This window comes from Sarcophilus harrisii, chromosome 6 (assembly GCF_902635505.1).
Source record: "Sarcophilus harrisii chromosome 6, mSarHar1.11, whole genome shotgun sequence".
Taxonomy (NCBI): domain Eukaryota; kingdom Metazoa; phylum Chordata; class Mammalia; order Dasyuromorphia; family Dasyuridae; genus Sarcophilus; species Sarcophilus harrisii.
In genome coordinates this window covers 78,892,395-78,913,340 of record NC_045431.1, presented here as the reverse complement: position 1 = coordinate 78,913,340, position 20,946 = coordinate 78,892,395, and the positions used below count along the sequence as shown (strand labels likewise).

Genomic DNA, 20,946 nt, shown 5'->3' with positions numbered 1-20,946 from the left:
TTAAGAAATCCTCTAATTCAACTACATCATTATAAAGATGAAAAGATAAAACCCAAAAGGAAGTCAACCATCCAAATTCATACAATCAATGAATTATAAAGCCAGGATTTAACCCCAAATACAAAAACTGCACCTTTGCTTGATATCATGCTATGGCCAATGTAAGAATGTGTTTTACTTGACAATACATGTTTGTTACAAAGACTTTCTCTTTTTTTTCCCTTAATGAGGGAAAGAGAAGTGGCAGAGAGAGAAAATAGGTGTTTGTTCATTAAAAAAATAAAACTTTGTTCAATTTAATTTAAAAGTAATAGAAATTTTAAAAATCCTAAAACTATTTTATCATGCTGCCTATACATTTCAATCCCATTAGATACAAAAACCCCCAATAAATATTGATGGATAATGTGCCAAACACTAGGTTTGGGTGGCTGTCCACTAAAATATCCTAAAACTATTTTGAGAAATGAGTTCATTAGATTAACCCTACTTTACTGGAAAACCCCATCATATACCAAACCTCCTCATAACTTCACCCTTGTTAGCCCTATTATAATTTTGTGAAGTGTTTAACAACTAATATTTCAAAGAGGAAGTTGATAAGGCAAGCCATGTATCATTCTCCCCGTTATAATTCTCCCTATGATACAGATAAGTAAATTCTAGGACAGGACATTTAAGTGACTCCCCACTTTGGCAGAACTTTTCTCTAAGCCACACTCTTCTGCCATTAAGGGAATACTAGATATAAAAAAAAGAAATGGAATATTTATTATGTGCTAGGAACTAGGCTAAGAGCAACTGTTTGATCCTTACAACTACCTTGGAAGGTAGGTGCCATTATGATCACCAAATTATAATTGAGGAAATCAAGGCAGAGGAAGTTAACCTTAACAAAACTAGAGTCCTCCTGACTTCCCGTCCAGTCCTTTATCCAAGGAGCCACTCACTGAGCTAACTCCAATAACACAAGGTTTCCTCTATTCAGTGAACATCTGTCACATATTTACAATTAATGCAGGTGCCCTCAGAGAAACACCTACCTTATCAGGATAATGGAGGTGACTTTTCTATAGTCTACAGGTGTAAAAACAACTCCAACCCTCCTCCTTTCCAAAGGCTGTAAATGCAGGCGCAGTATTTCAGACTGAGATGTTACATGAAGGTCTTCATGTCCCCGTGCATCCTGCAAGTGATTCACACAGAGTCCATTACAGCAGAAACCACCCAGGGCAAGCTTGATATTTAGCTTTACTAAGCCAGTCTCTATAGTGAAGCAAAGAGACACAAAGGCATTAACCTTCTACCCAAAGATTAATTTCCAGATGTGACAACCCCCTAACACCTCTCTATTGTGTTTTCTTCTCCAAAAGTTGACACCGCAGGGAGGGGATATCCCTCAATCTTGATTACAAATTTTATTCACTTCTGTAAAATGCAGCTCAAAATCAGAGGACCAGGAACTGGGAACCTGGAGAGGCCTTCAGAGGTATTATTACTGCTCTTTGTCCTTTGTTCTCCAAGGGGACCATGACATCAGGGAGGGGATGCCATTACACACAAGTGAACTGGATTTAAGCAGGGGCGGGCTGGGCAAAGTCACCTGCCTCACCTTCCCCTTCAGAGTCAGTGACAGATCAAGATGACTGGAAATGGCTCTGGATATTTCATCCCAATCACAAGATAAATTGGGATTTGCAGAATAGGACCATGTCTTAAACCCAAATCACTCTGGCTCTCATCAAGTAACCAACAATGCATCCCAGGCCAAACGCCAGGCCAGTCTTTCTGGCAATCTCCCCAAGAAACAGCTTTCAAAGCCGGCCTTGGGCTTGCAGGCCTATTACATCACGCTGCAGCCCAGCCCCCTGTAAGGCACCAGACAATTAAGGAGCCATCACTACGTCAGCAGTGTGATAAATTAGGAGGATGGGAATAACTAGTGATAGGACCAATCAGACTTAGCAGTGCTTTGGAACTCAGTTGTTTTTTTAATTCAAAAGGCAAAGTTCTAGAAAGGATAGTTCTCATCATTAGAGTTCTTTTTTAGCCCAAACTGGAGCCCGCTGCTCCTGCTGCCATATGGAAGGAGCCAGACAGCTCTAATTCTCCGTTGTTCGGCTCTTTAGTTGTGTCTTTGACTCCATGGGCCATAACGTCCAGGGGCAAGGACCCTGCAGCAGCTGAGCACGTCCTTACCCAGAGGATTACAGCAGAGAGGGTAAGTGACCAACCAGGTCCCATAGTTAATGTCTGAGGCCATATTTTAACCCAGGCCTCCCTGGCTCCAGGCCCACTGTCCTGTCCACTGAGCCTCCTAGCTGGTTCATCTACTCATCTACTTCTAGAGAAGCTAGGTGGCGCCATAGTGCATGGCCTGGAGTCAGGGAGTCTCATCTTCCTGAGTTCAAATCCAGCCTGGCACTTACCAGCTGTACGCCCCTGGACAAGTCACTTAGCCCTGCCTGCCTCAATTTCCCCAAATGCAAACTGAGCTAAAGTGGGAAATGACAAACTGCTGTTTGACAAATCTTTGTCAAGAAAAGTCCAAGTAAGGGCAGCTAGGTGGCGCAGTGGATAGAGCACTAGCCCTGAAGTCAGGCAGACCTGAGTTCAAATCTGTTCTCAGACACTTAACATTTTCCTAGCTGTGTGACCCTAAGTAAGCCACCTAACCCCAACTGCCTCAGGGGGAAAAAAAAAAAAGAAAGAAAGAAAAGTCCAATTAGAGCCACAAAAATTAGACATGATTAAAATGACTGAACAACAGCAAAAAATGTTTAAAATGGAATGTACAGATGCAACACTCCAGATGTGACCTAAGTCCGAAGACTGGTACATCTGCAAACTATATCCAGTGGTTGTTACCAGAGAAAAAGTGAGAAATTGTGAAATTTACAAGGAAATCTAATTTAAATAATTTCCAAATGCATATCAAGAAAAACAGAGAATTTTCATACTACTTTTGAACCTTTTATTTCAAATCTTGTAGTGATTTAGTTTATTATTTTAAAAAAGTATGAACATTTCATATGTGTGAGAAATACTCTCCTCATAGTTAGATTTGCATATGTTTTATGGATTTCTAATACCTAAAATGTAAAAGGGGGTAGAAATGGAGAAATTAAAGTATTTCAGATAAACATTTTCAGAAAGCTATCCTGTAGAACAGATTTCATATGGTCAAAGATAAGTCATTTGGCAGAATGAGGATTTTTCCAAAAGAGCCAGTAAATCAAAAGAATGAAAACTGGGAAACTAGGCCCTTGAGTCAATAAGCAAAAAGTAATTCCTGCATGCTAATTACTAGTGGTCATAAACACATATTAATAAGTCCTTCACACTTCTAACCCTCTGAATCATTACCTATCTGAACAGATGGGATTAAGTGAGGCTTTTAAGTGAGATGGTCTGCTAGAAACACAGAGGGTTAGCAACAGAATCCCATTAATAGGATCAGAACCCCTAGTTCTGCCCTACTATAATCCCCTTTCAGCAATAATGTCATTTGATATCACTTTGCTCACTCACAGTGATGATAAAAAACTAAATTAGCAAAGCAATTTACCAGCTTATATCAACCAACCATTATAATATACTCATTCAGTACCTTGGACACTGCAGAAGAAGCAACTGGCAAAAATTGTAAGATGGGGATTACTAATAGTATAATTACTTTACAGAACCCATAGCAGATCTGGCTACACTTTGAAATTCAACATATTAAAATTTTAAAGTTTCTAATAAATATGCCACGATACTGTTAAGGACTTAGAAAATGACTACCAAAGATAGCATGCTATAACAATTTCAATATAATTCAGTGAGAGCTATATACTAATGTTTACTCTTGTTTCCTACAATAATCCTGTCTTTGCCCAAAGTAAGCATCTTACCAGATTGGGGCACATTTCAGTAAGCTGGAATTCACCAGTTGTGAAATTGATTGTTTGGATATCAATGTCAAACCTGAGTAGAAAGGAAATAAAAACAGTGAGGGGAAAAATCAGTATTTTATTTCCAATCTGTCAAAAGATAAATGACTGGTGTAGGCTTTTAAGCAAATGTTACTTGGTTTGTGACAACTAATCATCCAATATTGACTATGCAAAACTATCACTGGTGTAGACCTAGAACTAGTGGGGGAACCTTTGGGGTAACCCAGTCTACACAATTTCCATGTAAGGAACTGAGGTCTAGAGACATGAAGAATACACAAGACACATCCAGCACCAGAATCTGAACCCAAATCCTGACTAAATTCTGCAGTCCCTTCACTACCTTCTTTAGGTTCTCTCTAAGAAAAGGACAAGAGATGGGCCACCCTCCTTCTGACTTTTTTCAACCCTGTGTTCATGGGCTTGTAGCCTGAAATTGAGCAAAAGGGTCTCAAAGGTTCTTTCCAGAGGTAGCTAAATAGAGCACAATGGACAAAGCATGGGTCCTGAAGCCAAGAGGACCTGCATTCAAATTCGGCCTCAGACACTTAACACTTATTAGCTGTCTAACCCTGGGCAAGTCATTTAATCTCAATTTCCTCATCCCCTCTCCCTAAAAAAGTTTCTATATTGCTCTAAATCAGATCTTAAAAATATAATACATCATGAGCAAAAGAAAACTAAAAGGATATTTAAAGGTGAGTTTCATATTCATGATATACAAAAGTGAGAAATAATAAATCTTTTTAGTTGTTCAGTCAATTTTTCAGTTGTAGCCGACTCTTTGTGGGTCCATTTGAGTTTTGCATTTTCTTGACAAAGATAATGGAGTCGGCCATTTCCTTCTCCAGCCCATTTTATGGATGAGGAAACAGGCAAAGAGGATTAAGTGACTTGTCCAGGGTCACGGGCTCCTAAAGATAATTCTTCTTCTTTTTTTTTATTCTATACTTATTTTTATTTATCAATTCTTTTTTTTTATTATAACTTTTTTTTTTTGACAGAACCCATGCCAGGGTAATTTTTTTACATTATCCCTTGCACTCACTTCTGTTCCGATTTTTCCCCTCTCTCCCTCCACCCCCTCCCCCAGATGGCAAGCAGTCCTATACATGTTAAATATGGCACGGTATATCCTAGATACAATATATGTGTGCAGAACCGAACAGTTCTCTTGTTGCACAGGAAGAATTTGATTCAGAAGGTAAAAACGCGGGAAGAAAAACAAAAATGCAAACAAACAGTTTACATTCATTTCCCAGTGTTCTTTCTTTGGGTGTAGCTGCTTCTATCCATCATTGAAGATAATTCTTCTTGACTCATGCCCAGCATTCTATCTACTGTGCCAACTAGCTGAAATGTGTGTAGGTATATAGGTATATACATATGGATATACATACTTAAATACATTTATTTATATGTACATTTTATTTCATTAAAACTAAAGAAGTTCATATTTTCCTACTGTTCTGCTAAGTTAGTTTCTTATCTTCTCATTCAGAATTAATCTTTATAGAATTTTACCAAGGGGCTGAAAGCATAATCATATTCTAGTGAGAGCAACATTAGAAGAGCACCATAGAGAGGGTCAAATAACAAACACCATTAGAGCAGGGGGATCAGTTACCACTTTCAAAAACTAATCACAACCAAGGGGCTGGGATAGCATAAAGATCACCAATTCCCAGACACCGAAATTAACTTGTACCTTCAACACACAAATTAGGCCAGATTTAACACTAGAAAGGACCAGGGAGATCTCTTAATGATGATCGGGAATATAGCTGAGAACTGACCATACACAGACTCAGTGCTCCTGTAGAATAACAACGAAGGGACTGAGTCGTTTTTCTCAACAGTAATAACAGAAGTTCCCTCATGGAACTAAATGCTGTATAATCGTACTGATCAATCAAGCTTAGGGCCCAAAAAGATGTGAAGACATCCCTTTTTGCAGAGGTCAGAGACGAGGTGCGCCCCACTGCACATGCTACCAGCCTCAGTTAATGTTTTGGATGAATTTAAGCAAATTGATTTATTCTTTATTACAAGGAATAACTTTTGAAGTAGGTGGGGTTTGGGAAGGAGGGGGCAGGAAATATTTGGGGGGAAAGGCGATATAAAAACAATATAAACTTTAAAAATAAAGTTTCTTCTTAAGATGAAGTACTTTACCATTTATGGAGCAAGTTCAACGCCCATTCGGGTTCAGGATATGAAGACAGAGGGAACAGCTGCAGAGTAACTGGGAAAGATGAGGGATTCCTCAGCACAAAATATTTCACCTAGATGAAAATTTTAAATTAAAACACCTGTATGTGATGACAATGGAAAATTAGACTGGTCAATTTAGAAGCAATGTTCTAGTTTCCAACCCAATGCAATCAGCATTGATGTCAGGCTCTATGATGGGGGAAACATGGGGGCCATACACAAAAATAAAAGAAAAATAATCTTTATCCTTAAGGGCCTCCCATTCCCCTGAGGGACCCAAACTTTGGCAGAAGGGCAGCACAGTAGAACACAGGGCACCCATCCTCCAACATTCAAATCTGGCATCAGACCCCAGGCAAGTATCTTCACCCTGCCTGCCTCAGTTTCTTCATCTGTAAAAAGGGCTGAGAAGGTAATGGCCAACCCCTCTTTGCTAAGAGAATGGGGGTCATACACAGTTGGATACAAATGAACAACAGAGCAGTAGCAGGACAATAATTAGTACAATAACATGACTCTGAAAGACCACTGTACAATCAGTGCAATGATTCTTAGAAAACTTCCACTTTTTGCTGAAGTGTAGATGGGATTAGAGGTTGAGAATGAAATATTCATTTTATAACAAGGCAAAGTAAATTTGCTTTGCTTGTTTGTACCTGTGACATAGGTGGCTATTAGGGAAGAAAAGTTGTGGTTTGGGAAAAGGGGATTCATGATATTGGTGCAAGAAAAAGCAATCAGTGAAATAGAAGATACACAGAGGGCACTTTGTGAGGGGACAAAAAGGGCAATGACAACATTATTCCTTTAAATTTAACATAAACATCTGAAAAATAAGCTAATGTGATGGAAGTTTGTATTTTCATATACAATACTTTTTGTAAATTCAAATATTCACGTCTGTTAATTATAGAATAAAAAAGAAACTTTTTTTAAAAGTTTGATTTTTTTGGTTTGGGGAGTTTTTAAATCATTTCCCCAGTGTTCTCCCATATGTAAAGAGCTATCTACAACCAGAGACAGGACTGTGGGAACTGAATGTGGATAATGTGGATCACAACATAGTATTTTCACTTTTTTATTGTTTTTACTCCAAGTGTATTTTCTTCCTCATTTTTTTTCCTTTTTTGATCTGATTTTTCTTGTGCAGCATGATAATTGTGGAAATATATGTAGAAAAACTGCAAATGTTTAACATATATTGGGTTACTTGCCATCTAGGGGAGAGGGTAGGGAAAAGGGAGGGAAAAAATTTGGAACACAAAGTTTTATAAGGATAAATACAGAAAATGATCCATGTATGTATATTTTGAAAATAAAAAGCTTTAATTAAAAAAATAATAATTTCATTTTTTTACTTGTGATTTTGTTGTGGTTTTTCCTAAGCTAATGTACATGTCAAAAAGTTAGATAAATAACATTTTTAACGTAAATTTAACTTTCTTTTGCACTTCTTAAATAGACTCTAAAACAATGAGATGTGCACACATACATACACATAGGCAAATTACTGGCATAGGAGATAAAACAACATTATTCTCACCATACTGGTCCTGAGCGCAGACGCACTGAAGTTTAATGTAAGGCCAGGTTCTGTGATTAAACGTGGCAAAGAGGAAGCAAAGGATCCTGATTCTCGAGATTTCTTAGAATAAACAAATGGAGTCATTCCCAAAACACTTCTCCTGTTCAATAAAGAAAAAGTTTTATGCAAAATATAAGCCTACTCTCTGCTATTAGGGTACATAAAAGGACCTCTGTCCCCAACAACGCTGACCCCCTTTTCCCCCGGTAGATATTTAATAAGTACTGGCTTGTAGGTGCCAGAAAGAGTCGCACAATCTTTCTGGAAATTTAAATATTAAGTCAATCTTTAAAAGTTCATTACAAGAAGGAGAATACTACATAAAACACTAATTTCATAAAGTGTCCTAATGATAAAGGAAAGTATTTGTGGACCCAACTTGGAACACACCTGCAGACATGACCAGTTTTAATCCTCTGCCACCTCTGATACAGTTTATTTGCAAGCTCAGAATCCATCTTCTGAGTAGAATGGCCCAGGGAAAAGCCCGCTTGCCAACGAGGACTTGCTGGAAAGGAAATCAAGTAATGTCTTTGCAATAACAGAAAGCACAATTCAATTTACTTTATACTTATAATTAAGCACCACAGGATTCCCAGAAATACTCTGTTACTGGCTAACCAACCTGGAAGACATCACATAATGAATTTTGAAAATGCCAGATTTCTCTTATTACACAATGAGAACTGTCTCTTCTGTTGACTCTTCATTAATATCTATCGCTCCAAAAGTCAATTAGATTTAATGTTGACTAAATTCAATCATCTAGATTATCCATTTTGACGAAAGCTTCTTAATTTGGGGCAATGTACTTGATTTTTTTTTAAACATTTGATAAGCATACTTCAGTATAACTGATTTCCTTTGCTGTGCTATATATTCATTATTATGTATTTAAAAATACATACATAAAATACATTTAAAAACACTATTCTGGGCAAAGATTTATTTCACAAGAGCAGCCCAGTGACATGACACAGAAAAGTTTACAGACTTATTATTTATATTAGCTGCACAGCAGAGTGGGTAGGGGCCTAACCTTGAAAATCAGAGTCCCACACTAGGTTTATGTCTTGCCTCTGACTTATGGTGAAACTCTGAACAAATCACTAAATCCCATCAAAGGCTGTAGGTAACTCTCTAAGGCTATAAACTAGCAAGCTGCCCAAATCTGAGGATGGCATTTCAAACAGGGAATTCCCTATACCGAAGAAATCATGGTTCTTAATGCATCACCCAAAAGTATTTTAACAAAATGTTCTATTTTATTGTAATCATGTAAAATGAATACAAATTCTGTGAATATACTATAAAGTAACTTTTAATTGTTCCAGTTATGGAACTTTCATTAATGTTAGTTTGTTATTCAGTTATTATTCATTTTACATACAAATATGGCTTCCCCTCATCATAAGTTCCCAGGGTACTTATTATCTCCCTGCCAAAAACAGTTCAAATCAGTAAATGAACATAGCAGGAGATGAAAAAAGATGGCTTTGTACTTACACATGCCAAGGGCTTGGTCTAAGAATTCCCTAGTATTTCCATAAAACTCGAGAGGGCAATGTTAAATCAGTATAAAATTCTAATCTAAATAACAAGTTTCTGATGCTTACTTGGAAAATTATTATTCTGAATTGGAAGTTTGGGGGGAAAGTCTGGAAATGGCCCCTTCCAACATTACTTCCTCACCCAGGTTTAATCCCTGTGAAAATATTGTTAACTATAATATGACCAAAGTCTCCCAGCTCTGACATAATCACTATGAATCCTCTATTATGATGTCTATCCAAACTCTGTCAGGTCAAAGATAACATATTTCCTTAGATTAGACCGTAAATGTTATCTTATACACAAAGCCAGAGCCTCCTAACTGATCTTTATTAAAAATAGGGCCCGAGTAAGGATTGAATGAACAAATACATGTACAAAAGCTCTGAAAATGAATAAAGAATGTCATAAATTTAAGAAGTTATCTTCACTGTCATATCCCAAATTCTGGTAGAGGAATCTTTTAAAGCATTTAGTAAATGACCACTTTTCTCAGAGAGCAACATATGGTACAACTATATTAATTTTTAAAAAAAGAGGGGGGGGGAGGAGATATCCCAAAGCTGCCCTTGCTGCCCTTCACCTTTCCATCCCTAACAAAAATTTCATTTCTAAGAGCAAGACTGAATAAAATAGTTACCTTGATTTAGTTTTCCCATGTAATAGTGCATTCCACAATGGGCTATCACTTCAGAGACCAGACTCCCTGCCTAAATGAAAGGCAATAAATAATTTTTAAAGTGACACCAAACATACAAACCCCAAAACACTTCCCACATGGAACATATATTAGTCTACATCTATATTAAACACCATTTCTCTAGAAATCAGACAACCAGAATGCTAAAAATCAGTAGACTTCTATCCCTATTCAAATTAAACATTAATAAGAGATGGCAACAAAATAAAAATGCAATATTTGAAAGAATGTTTGCTCTGTCTCATGAGGTCAATATAGATTCAATTCCACCCTCCTATATCTTTTAAATCAACATGGCTATGCAGTGGGAGACTATCTCCAAAGAGATGACCCTAAGGAGTAAAATCCTTCTTAAGTATGAATATTTTGTTGCATTCCTGTCCTCAGGAAATCTAATGATCCCAAATTTGCTTGAGAAAACCAACCTATTTTCTAGTGTTCCCAAATTTATATTATTTAGTCTATTTGAACTGATATCAAGCAGAAAAAAATGTTGTAATATTGCTGGATTTCAAACTAGTATCAAAGAACTTAACCCTCTTTTGTTAAGTCTTGACAGGTAATAGAAAGTTAAGAGATCCTTAATGAAATCCAATTACACACATCACATCACACATACACACAAAAACACAACTGTCTGATAAAACAATACCTTGGCCGGAGATGAATAAATCTGGAGAGGTATTGTAAATGTAGCGCCTATGTTTGTGGTCAAAGACACATGGGTGAACATATTTACTGCAGTGTCTTTAATACCAACTCTCAAAGAAAATATATTCCAACATCCTGGAGGTAGAAATAAGGGGCCAGTGAAATTCTGAATCTAAAAGGAAAAAACCAAAATAGATTTTTTTTTTCTACAACTAATCATCATTGTAAAATTTCACTTATAAAAGGGTATAGTATCTAAAACCTCCCCTTCAAAATTTTCCTTTTAAAACTTTTTTTTCTAAATGAAAAGAAAAGGCTAAATAAACAGGCCATGTCAAATTAAGTGTGAGGAGATCAAAAACTTTAAAACACAATCTATTTGGAACTCTTTGTCTTATGTAATTCTATATAATTAAGCTGAAATCTTTCACAAATGGCGGCATTTTTCATGCACTGATTTATTCTGGCATATCCCTTTTTACAGAAGAATAATTTCCTTAGTGCAACTCATAAATTTTCATTTATTTCTTTCTATGAAATCCTCTATTTACAACATTAATGATTCCTGATTTGATGTGAAAAGCAAAAATTCGTAACAACCACCAAAAAAAGGTTCTACATACGTATAGTTACAGAAAAACCCACAATATAATACATGGCTCCACCTTAGGGACACTACACCAGTAGGCCTTATAATAAAATCTAAGTACAGTCTATAATCAGTATTATTTTTCACTAGACTTAATTTTTTTTCCTTGCAAAATGATCTCATTTTATATAATTAGACCAACATTGTTATTTTGAAAATTTTTTTTGATTGAAAATCCAGCAAGTTCTCGATTTATACTACCACCACCATCCCCCCAAAACTCAATCCTATGAATGGGAAAGCAATAAGAACATAAGACAAATTCAGTGATGAAGAAGATTTTATAGGTTGTGTAATCTTAATCTCAAATTTCCAGAGAAGGAAAATGAAATCAGATGTTAAAGAATCTGCCAGAATCCAAACTATATACTGACTTCAAACACACCGCAACATGTTGCTTCTCAAGGCCATTTCCTGAAAAATTATTTTGAAGATATGAAATATAAAATACTTCTTTTCCTAAATGACCACCCACAAAAAAAGATGAGCATAAGTACTTAAGCTAGAATAAAATTAACTTCTTAAAAAATGTGCACATACTTACCTTTAAAATATGCTTGGTCTCCTTGGGAACAAGCACATCATTTATAACAACAATAGGACTAAAATGATTAGTGTACCAGATTGACCAAACGCTGGATGCATTCCAATGTGGCTCAAGGTGAAACTGGATTGCAGAAGGGTCAATTGCAAAGTATCTGTGAACAAACACACAGAGAACATAGATATTAGTCTCAAGCTTCCTGCCAACACTCTAAATAAAGGGATGGCAGCGACAGCACTCTATTTCAAAAAGTCAGAAAAGCTAGTTATCTGAGATGGGATTATTATTGAGTCTGCGAATAATCCAGTGCTCCCTCCACTTCTTGCTAACTTCCTATGGTTCAGTATTAATTGCTGTAGGAAATCATAATAAAGAACAGAAGGAGACAAAAAGAACCAGATCAGGTTAATTGTTCTGATTTAAAGGGAGTGAAAAAAATTACTTTAATAGCTAGGATGAAAATCTCACCTATAAAAATACCTAAAATCTCCCTAAGGATTTCTGTTTAAGAAGCTCTTCTCTATCTCTTAATGAAAAACAGAATGAAGACTAAAATTAACCTGCTGCCAAAAGATTTATGAGCTCCTTCGAGGAAGGGGTTGCACAGTGCTTAGACCAAAGGTGGTACTTGATAAATGCTTGATGAATTGATTGGCTGAACCTACCCTTGCACCACAGGGCGAGAAAGACATGCTTGCAAGGTGGCCATGCCTTTCGGATTTCTTCCTTCCCCACGAAAATCAGTTTCACTGAGACAGGATGGAGCTGTTTGGGAATGGGAAAAAAAAATCAGGGTCAAGCACAAACCTCTTACTTTCCACTTATGCTTTTTCTCCTTACTAACTGCCCTACTACCTGTGTGCCTCCTTTGCCAAGCCTTTCATGCCTCCAGTTTATTTTCTTGGAGGAAAATTTAACTTCCACACTTCATCTTTTTTCCGTGACAAAGCCCTACTTTTCACTCAGTTAATAGGGGAAAAGTCCTTAGGTTTGCCAGCTACAGTACGATGGGAAAGAAAAATGAAGCCAAATTGGGTACCATAACAGGGCATTGAAGGAAATGAGCAGCAAAGAAAGAAAATCTAAATGGTAAGTGAAAGTTTGGGAGATTTGTTTTGCTTTTTTTTTTTTTTTTAAATATTTTGTCATCCAAAGGCCTGGCCTGTCTATGAAAGAAGAGGCAAGAGAGGGGGGGTACAGAAAGAAAAATGCAGACCTGAAAATAAAACCAAACTGAACTATAAAAAAGTTCCTTATAGGACAAAGTAGAAATCTTTGATCATTCTTAATTCCTGATCAGTACTGAATTAAGGATTCCCATACAAAATTTCACATAAGGAGTATAAAATAGCACCAGCATTTCTTCCTCATGCAAAACTCTCAAGAACTATTAATCCCTGCATAATGGGAATCAGACTCATTATCTTAAGCTAATCTGCAGTTGTGAATAAATCATTCCATAGAGACATCAATAATTATCATAATTATATCACCTATACAAGTATAATCTGCCTAACATTATTAACTTGTTTCACAAAAATGAGGCTTTAGGTGAAATGACAAAACAGGGAACAGTTAAGTCTCACAGGAACAATATTACAAATGGGTGATCAGCTAGATGGCTTTATGGCAGAGTTTCAAGACATTACAGTAAGGTTTGGCCATTACATATTTATGCTATTCTTGGGAAACAATATCAGTGATAACCATTTGGTGGGTGGGGGAGGTGGGGGGGGAAGTATGTTTTAACAACAGAAGTAAACAGGAGACATGTACAAATACTTTACCTTTACAAATAAAAGAAGCAATTTTGGTAAAATTGGTTGTAGAAGAGGGTAGCAGGACTGGCTGAAATTGCAGAGATAAAGAATCTCTTTGTGAGAAATGATGTACATCCTGAAATAAAAGATAAACATCATTGACTTCCTGGTTGGAAGATGACTACTGAGTATATTTGTCTCTACATTTTTAAAAAGGACACAGAATTTGAAGGATGTAGAAATGGAAAACAAAACTGGCAAAAGAAGAAGAGGGTGGGAAATCAGATCCTAAGAGGAAAACTTCAGATAGGAAAAGCGATAAACTATGGAGTGACCCATATTATCTAGACAGATGAAGATGCAGCAGGAGGGAAAAGTACAGAGCTTTGTCCAAAAGATAATTGTTGATATTATGGGAAAGAGGCCAACTTTATTCTCAGTCTAAAAAAAAATTCAAAGTAAAATGTTTTAAAGAAAAACAGACTTGGAACAAAAAATTAGGCAGACTGTGACATCTTCTATGCTCAAGTCAAAAGAACAATTTAACTACTCCCCCCAATTCAGGTTCCTTCTGACTCAATTGTAAATTTTAGGGATCTCAGAATTTGCACTTATTAAATAGGAGATTAGCTTTACTCATCATCATCATCAGTTTTATTTGGCACCATTCTTCAGTTCTTCATCAGATTCCAATACTCATCTATGGGCATACCGTTCTTGTCTCTCTCTTTCCATAAAAATACACCAGCGGCCCTCCTCTAAGTTGGAATATTGTGTGGAGACCAGGGAGCACGCAGGCACGCAGCTGACATGTCTTTACCCTCATGACCTTACTTCCTTCCTCCTCCTCCTTGGATCATGCATTTCCTCTACTGATGTCACTTAAGCCTGAGAAGCAGCATGGCTTAGTGGATAAAGAGCCTGTCCTTTAAGTCAAGTACCACCTGTTACATACTGGTTTTTGCAACGCTTAAGAAGTCACATAACCCTTTCAGAGTCCCAAGCAATTCTTTAAAGACTACTATAAAACAGTTGTTGATCTGCATTGGTAGGACTTTCAACTTTTTTTCAATTTTCCAATTTCCGATTTTTCTGAAAACTCCAAATACCAATAAAATCCTAAGACTAAACATTCCAAGATTTCCTCATACTCTCTATTCTCCCCTCGCTCCCCCCCAAAAAAACCCTCCTTTAAGTCATGAGCATCAGTGTGACAGTAATACTTTCTATTGGTATAGCATATAATACAAAGTGCTTTATTTGGTCCTTAAAATCCTATATAAAGTAGTCATTATTAATCCATCAATGTCTATTAATAAAGGCATTTATGAATGGGATAGCAACTATACTAACTACATTTTATGGATAAGGAAACAGGCCTACCAATGTCACAAATTGACTAATAAAATGGGCTGGAAGTGGGAATCAAGTACAAAATCATTTCACTACACTTTTTATCAGCATTAAATGCAAAAATACCTCTTGATATTTAGATGAACATATACATATATAAGTACACACACATATGTATATATAAATAATTTGGCACACTGTAATAAATATTCTACCAAGTCTCTTAATTTCTTTATGATAAACAGAAATATATTTCTTTTACACCATACATCCTCCTTTTCTAAATTATTATCTGAAAAATGATGATATGTACTAGAAAAATATTAATCAAAAGATAAATAGGCTGGAAGATCCCTGACAGTTTGCATAGTATATAACTTCTGACAAAAACGACACTAAATCATCCAAGACAGAAGAGAAACTATGGTATATGTTATGATGTAAAGAAAAAAAATTCATGTATATAACCTCCCTAACAAGATTAGATCAAAAACCATAACTATAAATTACTATGTTAAATGTACATTTGAAAATGCAAAATAAAAACCTCCCCAAAAATATTTTTACATATCTTAGGTGTTACAAAATAAACATAAAAGATAAAAGGCCAGTAAGTCAATTACCTGTATCCATAGAAGGCTGTTTCCTGAATGTAATACATACATATTTACTGCAGAATCATCTGTCAAAAACAATTAAAGTAACTGAATTAAAACAAAATTTTCCAAATTTTATATACTGAAAAAAATCATGTAAATTTCTGTCAAAGTTGTAATAAAGATTTCTCCACTGAAATAAAAACAGGGATTTTTTTTCCCAAGAAAAAAGACAGTTACCACAGGCTATCAAAATTGTGAAAAAACAGCGAGTAAATAAATGATATATTTGAGATTTGTAACAGAGAATGGTCAATCTGATCAGCTACATTAGCCCAAGTAACAATCAATCAAGAGTTGTGGCAGCCACTTCTTAGGCAGTGACTACTAGGGCAAGAAAAGAGAAGGGAAAGGAATAAGCATTTTTTAAGTGCTTACTACTTTTCACTTGAGGATGTGTGACTTAAAGAAAATACATTTTTAGTTATTATAAACAAATGAAGAGACTTGGTAGGAAATTAACTGCATTGTATCAGATTACAAGTACATATATCCAAGTCTATCAAGGGATGTTTATTTATTACTTCAAGTACAGTAAGTCACCAGTTTTATGCGTCATCATCCTATGAATGTGCTTAGCACTATACACACAATCTCTCAATTGATCTTCACAACTACCTTAGGAGGCTGGTGCTATTATCATTCCCTCTATTTTACAGGAGAGAAAACCAAGGTAATTAGATGTAATTTAATTAGATTTCATTTAACATGAATTGCCCACATTCATACATCTCAAAAGTGATCTCTAAGGATGGACTAGAACTTAGGACTTCTGGATTTCAGACCTATGTCCTTTCTACTACACCATAGCTGCCTCTAGGAAGCAATAGTCTTCCACACATTCAGTGATTAAAATTGAGCACAATACCATGAGATATTACACAAAGATTCTCAATCCCTTTGGATCACAGCCCCTGCAGGAGGGTAAAATCTATAAACTCCTCATTGCCATGTTTTCAAATAATGTAAAATAATTCTCAATTTAAGTTAGAGGTTTTCAAAATAATATTTTCAAATAATTCAAGGAAATAATAAATTTCAATTAGAGGTTAGTTAATAAAGATGTCACTTTTTCCCATCCAAATTCATAAACTCCATGAAAAATTATCCAAGGAATCTTCAACAGGACCCAGATTTTTAAAAAAGGAAAAAAAGAGTGAGAAAAAGAAAGAAAAAGAAAGGAGCCCTGCATTATAATGATCTAAGGTTGCCAACAAAAAATAGCTTGCTTTTAACTCTAAACTTGTCAAATTTTGATATATGGTGGGTTTCTCCCCTCTCTTCAAATGCTAAGCTTGAATAACCTAAATAGCTAAAGAAAAATGCTATCATTCACAGCAAAAAATGAACGCTTATTGCTTAATGGACCTAAAGACTGTATGTCAAATATTTTGCAAACTTCAAAAAACACTGTAATAAATGTCAGTCATTACAATAATGTTTACTTATTCAACCACTACTACAAATTACTTCTGAGGGATAAAAAATTTATGCTGCCACCAAATCCAATTCCTAGAAATAGCAAGTTCTCATTATTTTCTGATTTCTTTCTTCTAAAATAATGTAAAATGCAGATTTTTGATTGAATCGATCAACAAATATAGGTATCTCTGCATAATGGAGATTATGGATGAAAAATGATGTTTATCCCATTAAAGCACCCGGAAAGTTGAAGCCCATAAATTTTAAGGGGCGGTAAAGTTAATACTGTTAGGCAGGACTCAAATTTTCCAGGGTCAAGCTTCACAGACTATACTACACTCACAGGTTTCCAGGAATTTCTGGCTCTAATTTACTATAATCTGGTAATTCACTAAAATTTTAGAATAATAATATTAATAGATATTTACATAGCACTTTAAAGTTCATGAAATTCTTTACATACATTATCTCATTTGATCTTCACAACTACCCAGTGACATACATATTCCAAGATTTATCATGCCCATTTTCCATGACAAAACAAAAATCTGAAGAGGTTAAAAGACTTTCCCATTTTCTCAAGACTAATCAGTGTCAGAGGCAAGGGTCAAACCCACATCCTCCTAATTCCAAATGTATTTTTTTTAATAAGATCAAGAGAGCTTCCATTCACAGTAAAATAGAAACAAATGAAATGGATGTCAGATAATCCATGACCATCAAAACAACTCTGATGGGGAATGGAAGACCTTTGTCCCCCCATTTGCTTTAGGATAGCAAAGGACATACTCAAGCAGCTGTCTTCCCTCTACAACCTGTGGAACCCTTCACTCTGTTTACATTTAGAGGAAAAGCAAAGTACTTTCTGCCTCTTCCTTGGAATAACTACATCAAAGTGAACACTTCCAAGCAATCAATGCTTCTTCAACTACCAAGCTATATTACAATAGGAGCTACAATGGTTTCACCTTACCTGAGGTCTCAGTTTTGTCTATAGCTACATAAACAATGGAAAGATTATCAAGTAAGTCTTGTCTACTCTCCTCATATTCTTCAGGGGAGGTTTCCGTGGTTAGAATGATGCTCATTTGTAGCAGCAAAGTGTCATCTGATTCTAAGTAGCAACTCTGAGGATAGGGGGAAGGAAAAGAAAACAAAAACTCATCACATTTGGATTCCAAAGCACAAAAATTTTGATGATTTCCCACCCAACAAAAAAAAAATCGCCAAAATACAAGATGATTTTTAATTTTAATGTATAGATGTTGTTTAAAAAGGAAAAGCATTTACCTTGAGTTGCTGACAAACTTTATTATGTAAACTACATTCTAGATGAACTTGCAAAAGGCTTGTATTAGTGGTTTCTGCCTGAAAGAGTAAGAAAATAATAATTTTAAAAAGAAGCTTTGATAAAACTAAATATGTAGTCTCCAATTATATTAGGATGGAGAACGGAGACTACATAATCTTAGGCTCTTTTTTCAAACACCCCTGAAACATATCTGTGGCAATGTAAAAGTCAAATCTTTGTTGCTTCCTCTTTTTAAAAGTCCTAAGGGCTAGATCGCATTTACAAAATTGCACAGTGCATTTACAATGCTTCTAAGCTACTCACTGTTACAAAAATCCATTTTTTAAATGTTAATTCAAACAGATAGGTCAAGGGCACAACATCACAGAAAACAATCTTGTTAGAGTCACAACTATAGGGGACATGAAGGTCTTAGAAAGAGAAATGTTGAGTATAAAAGGCTGTAACATACTACTAAGAATGACTTTAAGAGAAGTAGTGCAAAAAATATAAAAAGGAAGCAGATCAATTACTTAGGGAGATCAAAAGGTAATAAATGGATAGGTAAGTTCATCCCTCAAAATAACCAGGGTAGTCTTCTAGTAGTAGTAACTCAGTGGAAGAATTTACGAAAAATGACAAAAGCCTATACCAATGAAACGGGGCTTAAATAAACAAAATCACAGCTTTGCTGAAATGCAGAGATATTCCAGTAATAGATTAGAATACTGTTGCCTGGCACTCACATATATCTAAGGGAACATTTAAAGAAAAAACAACAATAAATAATTGCCTTTACATAATATACCTACCACCTAAGAAAAACTCGTTCTCATCTAAACATAACAACACATTGTGAAACTATTATTGGAATTGGAACAAACAATAATTGGAATTATTGGAATTTACCATTGGAGATATGAAAGTCAAAGAGATGGTTAATTCCCCAAAAGAAAAGTTTATCACCTCCTATGTCAAATCCTAGTGATATGGATCCTGTGTTTCCAATCTAAAATTTTTAAACTGAAAAATAAATAGCTTACAAGAATGTTTTTATAAGTTTAGTTTTTCAAAACTGTTATTCTAAGAAAATGTATTTAAGTCACCTACCAAATAAACTTATGCAAATAATTTTATATTTATAAGGAGATATACAAGAAAAGGTGGTGTGCCAAGCAAGATTCACTGATTAACAACGGGTGCCCCAGAAGTACCCAGGTAAAGTATAGCAATCTTGATACAATACCAGTGGGTGGGCCTCTAAACACTAATATTAAGAAGTACTCAAAAGTCACAAATGTTATCTAGTTATTAGACATAGAACTATTCCATTAGATTTCTTTGATGGCAGACTGTCTTTTGTCTCTTTTTTTGTATTCCCACTATGTAGCATGGCACATAGAATAAAGGAAGGGCTTAATAAATAATTACTGATTGATTTCTGTGTCACCGGTATAACGATACCAATGATATCACAGAACCACTAAATAAAATGCTTTATTTTCTAAATTTGTTACTTATAAATTTTTTTTATTATTTATGCCTATCATAGACAGGCACTCATAGACAGGCACTTTCAACATGTTATATTAAAACATGGAAGAAATATTTAAAGAAACATTTTCCAATCAGCAATCTATAAAGACCATATCATTTACACAATGAATAAAATCCTAGTATGTTTTCTACTTGGCTTTTTTTTTTTCAGTAATAGCTATTTTTACTACTTCTCATTAATATAAAATATTGAAAGTAGTAAGAAAAGAATTACATTTTAATGATTTATTTAAAAGTTACATGCCATGTATTAAGAAAGCATATAAGAAAAAATTTCATTAAAAAACTAAGTCCACAAGAGGGAGTTCTAGTACCTCCAAACTTCCTTTATATCATTTACAGAAATAACCAAAAATGTAGCTATAAAAAAAGGAAGCATAGTGTACCAGGGAGAAAGCATGAACATTGAGTATCTGCCTGAGACACTACTGGTTCTGTCAACTTGGGGAAGTCATGTTAACTTTTCAGTGGTATAGCCAACTCCCATAAGATTTTAAATTGTAAAAAAGATGCTGGTCTACATTGAAGAAAGGAGTTTCATCACTTAAGAACTTCTGCTATGAGTGAGTCCCTGTCACTTTAAATATAAAATAACCTTAAGCTTTTTCAACCATCAACATTTTTCATCAACAATGCGGCAGAGACTCACGCAGGAATGGTGAGGAACTATGGTGGACTTGAGCAGGCTGAAATACAGTACCAATCCGGAATGATATGAGATATTATCCTAATGGATAAATGATAATCAATTACACGACTAGAAAAGGAGATGAATAAGCAAATTATGTAGCAAGATGGGGGAGAAAACAGTGGAATAGATCGTGTGCTATGATAGATGAAAAACTCCTATAATGGGAGACCTGCAAAATTTTAAGAATAAAAGAATAGTTGTTTCCCCTCAATTAGGCTGTGTGAGCTCCTTGAGAACAGGGACTGTCCTTTTGTTTTTCTTTGTATTACCAATTTTCTATTACAATTTTCTTTGCATTACCAATGTTCAGCAGTAACTGGCACATAGTAGATGCCATAAAATGCTTACTTTTCTGAAACTAGAGTTTAAAAAAATACTCGAGTT

At 35.4% G+C, this 20,946-nt stretch overlaps 1 protein-coding gene across 3 annotated transcripts in view; it reads right to left on the bottom strand.

The window, feature by feature from the left end:
- The window catches only part of TMEM131L (transmembrane 131 like), a 147,711-nt gene that overhangs the window by 44,342 nt on the left and 82,423 nt on the right, over positions 1-20,946 (bottom strand). For all 3 annotated transcript variants that reach the window (XM_031941752.1, XM_031941751.1, XM_031941753.1), the window contains exons 8-20: positions 18,314-18,391; positions 17,997-18,150; positions 15,569-15,627; positions 13,620-13,728; positions 12,498-12,597; positions 11,833-11,986; positions 10,641-10,811; positions 9,929-9,998; positions 8,128-8,245; positions 7,696-7,837; positions 6,114-6,223; positions 3,897-3,969; positions 1,044-1,186 (exon numbers count right to left, since the gene is read on the bottom strand). In XM_031941752.1, the coding sequence (XP_031797612.1) occupies positions 1,044-1,186; positions 3,897-3,969; positions 6,114-6,223; positions 7,696-7,837; positions 8,128-8,245; positions 9,929-9,998; positions 10,641-10,811; positions 11,833-11,986; positions 12,498-12,597; positions 13,620-13,728; positions 15,569-15,627; positions 17,997-18,150; positions 18,314-18,391 (1,481 nt within the window). The remainder of the gene's footprint in view (positions 1-1,043; positions 1,187-3,896; positions 3,970-6,113; positions 6,224-7,695; positions 7,838-8,127; positions 8,246-9,928; positions 9,999-10,640; positions 10,812-11,832; positions 11,987-12,497; positions 12,598-13,619; positions 13,729-15,568; positions 15,628-17,996; positions 18,151-18,313; positions 18,392-20,946) is intronic.